Source organism: Sceloporus undulatus, chromosome 5, assembly GCF_019175285.1.
Source record: "Sceloporus undulatus isolate JIND9_A2432 ecotype Alabama chromosome 5, SceUnd_v1.1, whole genome shotgun sequence".
Taxonomy (NCBI): Eukaryota; Metazoa; Chordata; class Lepidosauria; order Squamata; family Phrynosomatidae; genus Sceloporus; species Sceloporus undulatus.
In genome coordinates this window covers 7,671,933-7,680,015 of record NC_056526.1, presented here as the reverse complement: position 1 = coordinate 7,680,015, position 8,083 = coordinate 7,671,933, and the positions used below count along the sequence as shown (strand labels likewise).

Sequence of the window (8,083 nt, the reverse complement as noted above, 5' to 3'; positions counted from 1 at the left end):
CTCCTCCTCCGCATGCCCTCCCTTGCCATCTTGCCCCAGTCCTCCTTCCAGCCTCCCTAGGAATCGAAAGGGCGGGAAGGGCCTCCTCCTCATCGCCTCCTAACCGTTCCCCGGCCTCCTCCTCCCGACTTACTGCTCCTCCTGACAGGGCCAAGCTCCGTCCCCGCGAAGGCCCCGCCGCCTCCGCCTCCTCGCCCCGCTCCACCTTCGCCCCTTCCTTCCAGCCCCCGACAGACTCCGTGAGGGGCAGCTCGCTTCCTCTCAATCTGGCTAGACGCGAGAGGCGGGGCGTCGCCCTTGGCAACATCGCCGCCAATCGGAGCGTCAGCGGCGGCGAGCAAGCCAATGAGAACGGAGGAAAAAAACAAGGCCGCTCTGGTTGGCTGGTAATAATCAGAGTGATGGGGCTCTCCGCCACTCACGAGGCAAGGCGGACGGAAGTAGACTCTTTGAGGGGGTGCTTGTTTCCTCTCACTCTGGCCAGATGCGAAAGGCGGGGCGTCGCCCTTGGCAACACCAGCGCCAATCAGAGAGTTAGAGGCGGCGAGAAAGCCAATGAGAATGAAGGAAAAAATTAGGCCGCTCTGGTTGGCTGGGAATAAGCAGAGTGACAGGGCTCTACACCACTCATGAGGCAGGAAGGACGAAAGTCGACGCTGTAGGGGGTGCTTGTTTCCTTTCACTCTGGCCAGACCTGAGAGGCGGGGCGTCGCCCTTGGCAACGCCGCCGCCAATCAGAGCATCAGCGGCGGGAGACTGCCAATGAGAACAGAGGACAAGAAAAGGCCGCTCTGGTTGGCTGGTTGTAATGAGAGTGATGGGGCTGTTCACCACTCATGAGGCAGGAAGGACGGAAGCCGCTGCGACGTCCCAGCCCGCACGCAACCGGGAGGCGGAGATGTTTACTTTGAAGGATGAAATGGGGGCCCAATGGCCAAAAGCGGAGGCGGGGCTTTAGAGATCGATGCCACCGCCGACCAATCAAAAAGTAAGCTTGAAACTTCGGGGCAGGCGCAGCGGGAGGTTCTGCCCAATCAGAGGCGGATGTATCTAGGCAGGAAGGCGCTCCGCATCAGAGGTTGACAGGCCGGCGTTTGAGTGACACGGCGGCCGTCCAACGGGGAGGCGGCTCGGGGGCGGTGCCGGAACTGAGGGCTGTCTCCGGAGGGGCGGGCCATCCGGCGGAGAGGGGGCGCTGGGGCTCGGTACGCGCAGGGCGTCCGGAGCAGCATGGCGGAAGACGAGAGCGACCAGGAGTCGGAGCGGCTGGGCGAAGAGCTCGAGGCCTTGGCCGGGCCCGCCTTCCCCGCCGGCTTCTCCGCCTCCCTCAGCAGCCAGTACTACTGCTACCGCTTCTGCCAGGTGAGACCCGGCCGCCCCGCCCCTCCCCTCCTCTCCTCCCGGGGAAGGAGACCGGGTCAACGCTCTTAGTGCCCCAGAGACCCCGCGGAGGTCCCAGAGTCAGAGTCCCCGGCTGAGGCCTCGGAGGACAGCGCTCTGGCCCCGCTTTAACTGCTGGGATTTGCCTTTGTGGTTCCAGCCGCAGAGGCCCTTAGGCCTGACGGAGCCACAAGCCCCAGGAGGCCGCTGGAGGCAGCCACAGTTCAGGCCCGTCCCACACTTTCTCTGCCACGGCGCTGTTATCCCACTTTGGCTGAGTATGGTAGGAGTCACCTGGGGCCTCTCTGAGCCACAAGCCCCAGGAGGCCACAGCAGGAGGCAGCTGCAAGGGCTCCTTTTTGGCCCTTCGGAGGGTGCGCAGCCCCTTGGGCTCCGGGGGATCCAGGTTCGAATCCTGGCCCAGCCATGAAACCCTCCGGGTGACTTTGGGAGAGTCACAGTCTCCCAGCCTCAGAGAGAGGCGAAGGCAAGCCCTGGGAATGAATCCTGGCAGGGAAACCCTGTGAGAGGGTGGCCTTAGGGTTCTTGTAAGAGGAAGGCAACTTGGAGGCACACAGAAACAGTTTCATTGCCCCCAAAACTTGGCATCCGAGAAGCATGGAATCGTAGAGTTGGGAGAGACCCAAATAAGGGCCCTGATCCAGCCCAGCCCCTTCTTCTGCCATGCAGGAACTCCCACTCAAAGCATCTCATTGACAGATGGCCATCCAGCCTCTGCTTAAAGACCTCCAAGGAAGAAGACTCCACCACAGTCTCTGAGGAAGGAGAGTGTTCCACTGTTGAACAGCCCTTACTCTCAGGAAGGTCCTCCTAATGTTGAGCTGGAATCTCTTTTCCTGGAGCTTGCATCCATTGTTCCAGGTCCTGTTCTCTGGAGCAGCAGAAAACAAGCTTGCTCCCTCCTCAATATGACATCCCTTCAAATATTTAAACAGGGCTATCATTTCACCTCTTAACCTTCTCTTCTCCAGGCTAAACATCCCCAGCTCCCTGAGTCTTTCCTCATAGGGCTTCATGGTTTCCAGACCCTTCACCATTTTAGTCTTCCTCCTTTGGACCCATGGCTCCAGTTTCTCCACATCCTTTTTGAATTGTGTTGCCCAGAACTGGACACAATATTATTCCAGGTGGGGCCTGAGAAGAGCAGAATAGAGTGGCCCTATTACTTCATCTTTTTATTTGCTTCAAGTGGCTGAGCCTAACTGTGACCCATTGGTTTCCCATCCACCTTGAATTTGCTCCTTGTCACTAATGATGCGTCTTAGTTTCCTTGGTGTTGTTGCCATCTTGGCGTGAGAGAGGAAAGGGACATATCTTCTACGCATCACCCCACTTACGGCCTTTTCGCACAGCACAAATGTAGCACTATGTGTTCACTTTAACTGATTGAGGCTCAGTGTGGTAACTGGCCTGTGATAATGAATTAGTGTCCATGATCTGAGCCCTGCCTTGTTTCTGCTAATAGAGCTGCTCTTTGGAAACCTGCCCTGGACTGTTCTCTGTGAAGGTTGATTTATTGATGAGTTGAAGGCTGTATGTTTGTGTGACTGGCCATAATTTATTAACAAGCTACCATTGGTCCTAAATATTTAGCACTTCCATGCATATTCCTTTCTGCCAAATAACATGGGCTGTCTCTTATGACACTTAAAAGTAGCCCTGGTCCTGTTTGAAAATAAGTTTCATGATAATCAGTAAAACATTTCCAAGCTAAACATGTGTCTGCGTTTCAAAAAAGGAGACTTATCTTAAAAATAATTGTCTATGCAAAGAATGAAGCGTATACCAGCTAGAAACATGTTGCTTTCCTTGCATTTTGATTTCTAAACTGCGTTTTAATGAATTACCTAATAAATGTGATATGCTGATATTTATGAAGATAACAAGTTGTGGATTACATTCTCATTTCTTTGTGTACTCACTTCCCTTGCTTAATTATCACAGGAGGGATAGCATTGCCAATCTGCCTTACATACCAGAAAAAGGAGGTGAAGAAATAATATACAAAAAGCAGTCTAAAGTTGTTATTGGTCCAAAACACACTGCAGAAATAATCCAGATTGAGACCGCTTTAACTGCTCTGGCTCAATGTTAGGGAATCCTGAGAACTGTAGTTTTGTGGGACATCTAGCCTCCTCCCTCAGAGAGCTCTGGTGCCACAATAAACTACAAATCCCAGGATTCCTAGCACTGAGCCAGGGCAGTTAAAGCGGTCCCAGACTGGATTATTTCTGCAGTCAGTTTTGGACCAATGAAACTTGTAAGTCTTGTGGCTACATAGGTTACGTTTTTGTACTTTGCTTCATCTTGACAGGATTACAATGCAAAGTCAATATTCAGTGTAAAATTAGGATTTCAGTTTCTTTTAAAAGGCAATGTTTTGTGATCATTGAATTGCACTTCACTATTCCTGTATGTCCAATAAATTATTTGGATGGTAATCTGTGCTCATTTACCTGGAAGTAAGCACCATTAAAATAAATTGGACTGACGTCTGGGGAGAGAAATGGTTTTGCATTGTTTTGTGTACTCTTTCGTATGATTTTAACAAAAACAATGCAATAACTTTACCTGGACTGTTCCTTGCATATTGCTGGTACAGGCAAATTGTAATTTATGTTGTCCCCCCCATTTCAAATTTCTGAAACCAGAGCAGGGAAGATGAAAATGGAAAGATGGTCAAGTACAGGAGGAATGTGAAAGGTTGGATCAGCAACAAAAAGCAAGAGGAAGAGGGACATGGATGGAAGTAAGGAGAGCAATAGCTACTGGGTGAGTCTTAGAGGAATGAGCAGAAAGTGGGGCAGAAGAAATGAATGCAGAGTTGCTGCAGCAAGACTGGAGAGGAAAAGAGGAGACAGAGGAGAGACAGAAGTTGAGAATGAGATACTGAGGAGGAGATAGAGGGAAACAGTGTCAAAGAAAAGAAAGAGTGATGCTGAGGGGGAAGAGGGGCAGCAGGACATGAAGGTGGGAGCAAGAGCCCAAGAGAAGATAGAGGGGGCCTTATTTGGTGGCAGCATCAACTCCAGTGGTTCCCTATGGAATTGGTTCCTCCCTTTTATGTCTGGATCACTTTAGATTTCAAATCCAGGAATGCAGCCCTGACATAAACTGAGACTCGCTTGTATGTTAAATTCAAGATATAGCTCTGTTAGTCTGTGGAGTCAATGCGTAGTAGAAGGATCTTGTAGCACCTTTGAGACTAACCAAAGAAAGAAGTGGGCAGCATGAACTTTCATAGACTTAAGTCTCTGTACATACTGTATATTAAATGTTTTAATTGTTTGCAGTCCTGTACAGGAATACCGTAGGTCTATTGAACACAGTTGGGTTCATGTCATACATTGCAGAGATAATCCAGTTTGTGACCATGTTTACTGCTAGGGAATCCTGGGAGCCGTAGTTTATTGTGGCACCAGAACTCTCTGAAACAGAGAAGGCTAAATGTCTCACAAAACTACAGTTCCCAGAACTCTCCAGCATTGAGCCAGGGCAGTTAAAGTGGTCTCAAACAGGATTATTTCTATAGTGTGCTTTGGGCCTAAATTGGTGTGTAAAATTGTAGAGTATGACTAAGTGTGACAATAGTAAGGAAGCTGTTTGTTAGTGAAAATCTAATTTGAATATTAACATTAAAACAAAACTTCATTGATAATACTTATGCTTTTCTGCCAAATCAAAGAGTCTGTTAGTTAAAATTTCTTAAACATTGCTTTCTCTCTTTCTTTCCTTCATGCTGACCATTTACTGTTTAATCTGGCTTTTCTTTTATACACTGTGTTCTTTGTTATCTTCCATATACAGCATCTCCTTTGGTGTGTAAATAAGACTTTCTCTTCTTTTGTATCAGGGGGGTACAAATTAAGCCCTTCCCTATGGAAGGGCTTAATTTATTTTATTCAGAGAGCGTTGAAGTTTACTTACTTAATATATTACTTAATATATGTACAGTAATTATGTAAGTGTGTTTAGTTGGTCTTGAATAGTTAAAAGGAGAAAGGTAGAGCTAGCAAAGCATTACCGGTCTTTCTCAGTTTCAAACCCAGGAGGGAATGATGAATACCAAAGAATAAACTATACAGTATGTATTTCAGTAGCACATACATAAGGTGTGTAGTTGATAAAGAAAAAGTTGTGGCTATGTGCACATTCTGTGTGGCGTCTGAATGTCATATACATGTACTGACATGCAGTGGCTTGCAGTAAAAGTAAAAAAGTATTCCTCCTCAAGCAAACTGATACTTTAATTTTAAAAGGAGAGTTGGCATTGTTGAAAGACAATAATAGTAAAATGGAAATGATCATGTTCCATGCATGGCTATAATTCAACTTTTGTTTGTGTCATGATTTTAGTTGTCCTGAGTTGGTCATTGTGTAAGCAACTAGTACTCGAAGCTCTCGCATTAGTTTCACAATTGAATGACAAATGTTTGTAGGTAAAGGTCTTCATACAACTCTGGAGCTAGGAGGCAGTTTTGTATTACAAATACAGGCATGACTGTACATCTTAAAACTATGTATTCAAATCATATTTACTTAATGTAAACATATTCTAACTATAAGCAGTTTAGTGCAAGATACGTTCATAGAATCGTAGAGTTGGAAGAGACCACAAGGGCCATCCAGTCCAACCCCCTGCCATGCAGGAAATCCAAATCAAAGCATACCCAACAGATGGCCATCCAGCCTCTGCTTAAAGACCTCCAAAGAAGGCGACTCTACTACACTCCGAGGAAGGAGTGCATTCCACTGTCAAACAGCCCTTACTGTCAGGAAGTTCCTCCTAATGTTGAGGTGGAATCTCTTTTCCTGTAGCTTGCATCCATTGCTCCGGGTCCTGTTCTCTAGAGCTGCAGAAAACAAGCTTGGGCCCTCCTCAATATGACATGTTTCCATATCCTGAATTCTGCATTTGAGATAATGCCTTCTAAGAACTGTAATGTTAACTATTTGGAAGTTAACTTTATTTTATTTCAATTATACTTACTTTAATTAAATATTCCTTTTTTATTAATACTGATTACATGTTTTTCTGTGTTGTGTCGATGAAAACAGCTATCTATCCTATCTATCTGGCTGTCTATCTATCTATGGCTGCAATCTTGTCCCTACTTACCTAGGAGTCAGCTATACTTAATGTCATAGGATGTCCTGTGACTCTGCTGCATTACTTTTTCTCCAGTAGGTGCTGGATCTTTCATGTAATTTAAAAAGATAAATCCACAGGTTAAGTGGACATTTGAAATCAATAATGTCTTTAATTGTGTTCTGGTATCTCTTGAATTCCATTGGTATTTCAAAGTATTATTTTGTAATGGGATACTATTGGAGAAATGTTTTCTAATCATCTTATCATAGGTTCAGAAATACATTAAATTTTTCTGCCTTCCCTTTTGATGGCAGGTGCACAATATTCTTCCATTTAATCATATATACTGTCACAGAGTGTTCATTTATATTGGGGGTTTTGAGTAGAATTTTCTATTCAGATATTCATACCTGATATATATATATATATATATATATCCCTGAAGAGTAAGAATAGGTATTTTTCATATAGAAAAGCAACTCTTTGCATGTCTATCTAATCTCCCTTTGGCTCAGCAGATAAGGAAGTAGAAAAGGGAGAAATAAACCAGATTAATATTACAAGTGTCGAAATAATGCCTTGACACTCTATATAAACCCATGTTTCCTAAGGACTGTTCCACAGTAATGGTATGGTAATACAGTGGTTTGGGTGTGTATGTGAAATTCTGCTTGCATGTGAAGTGCTAAAATAAAACAACCTTCCAAATTTTACATACAAGATCAGCTGAATCAGCTGGTAGTCTACCTTTCATTTGAAAATTGCAAGTATTCTATCCCATTTCTCAATGTTGGTATTTGTGGAGTGAGGAATATGTTATTCCGTAACTTCTGTTGATCACAGCTCATGCAGCTGGTGTAGCCATTCAAAAATTAACAATAAGTTACTGATTTTGTTGAAAAAGTATTTGCTATTTACACTGAGATGCTGAATATTTTGAGATGCAGTGTGGTGTTATGGTTTGAGCATTGGACTATGACTTTGGAGAACAGAGTTCGACTCCCCATGTAAACTCACTGGGTGGCCTTGGATAAGTCACAGTCTCTCAGCCTCAAAGGAAGGCAATGACAAACCCTCTCTGAATTAACCTTGTCAAGAAAATCCTGTGATAGGATTGCCTTAAGGTCTCCATAAATTAGAGATAACTTGGGCGCACAACAACAATAACAACAACTGATACTGATTTTGACCAATCTCATGTTATCCATTAAAACTCAGAGGTCACTAGGGAATGGTGGAAATAGGTTCTTAGGGCTGGAGCATGGCTTTGGTGTGACTTCTGGACTCTTAGGACGCATGCATCATTGAAACACCATATCTCCACTGTGACTCGAAGCAGCTTTATTTTGGCTGTCTGTAACAGGCCTAAGTATGTTTAGTCTTCCTTGATAGAATTATGCCAGCAGCAGTCCTGCTCTGTGGCAAGTATTACCCAATTATTGTTGTGTGCTTAGTATACTGTACTTAGAAAATACAACTTCACAGGGTTGCCCCATCTGTTAACTACTGCTCCCACCAATTGCTGCCCTCTCCAACCCCTGGAGTAACCATTCCTTCAAAAAGTTGGACTTTTTAAAAATTAAAAGTCAG

At 45.2% G+C, this 8,083-nt stretch overlaps 2 protein-coding genes across 2 annotated transcripts in view; one reads left to right on the top strand and one right to left on the bottom strand.

Moving 5' to 3' along the window:
- Positions 1–292, bottom strand: part of CGGBP1 (CGG triplet repeat binding protein 1) — a 15,748-nt gene extending 15,456 nt beyond the window's left edge. Inside the window, exon 1 of the mRNA XM_042469505.1 lies at positions 134–292. The gene's annotated coding sequence lies outside the window, so the exon portion shown is untranslated. The remainder of the gene's footprint in view (positions 1–133) is intronic.
- Positions 293–1,122: 830 nt separating this feature from the next.
- Positions 1,123–8,083, top strand: part of ZNF654 (zinc finger protein 654) — a 28,553-nt gene continuing 21,592 nt past the window's right edge. Inside the window, exon 1 of the mRNA XM_042469335.1 lies at positions 1,123–1,362. Coding sequence (XP_042325269.1) covers positions 1,231–1,362 — 132 coding nt within the window. The 5' untranslated portion in view covers positions 1,123–1,230. The remainder of the gene's footprint in view (positions 1,363–8,083) is intronic.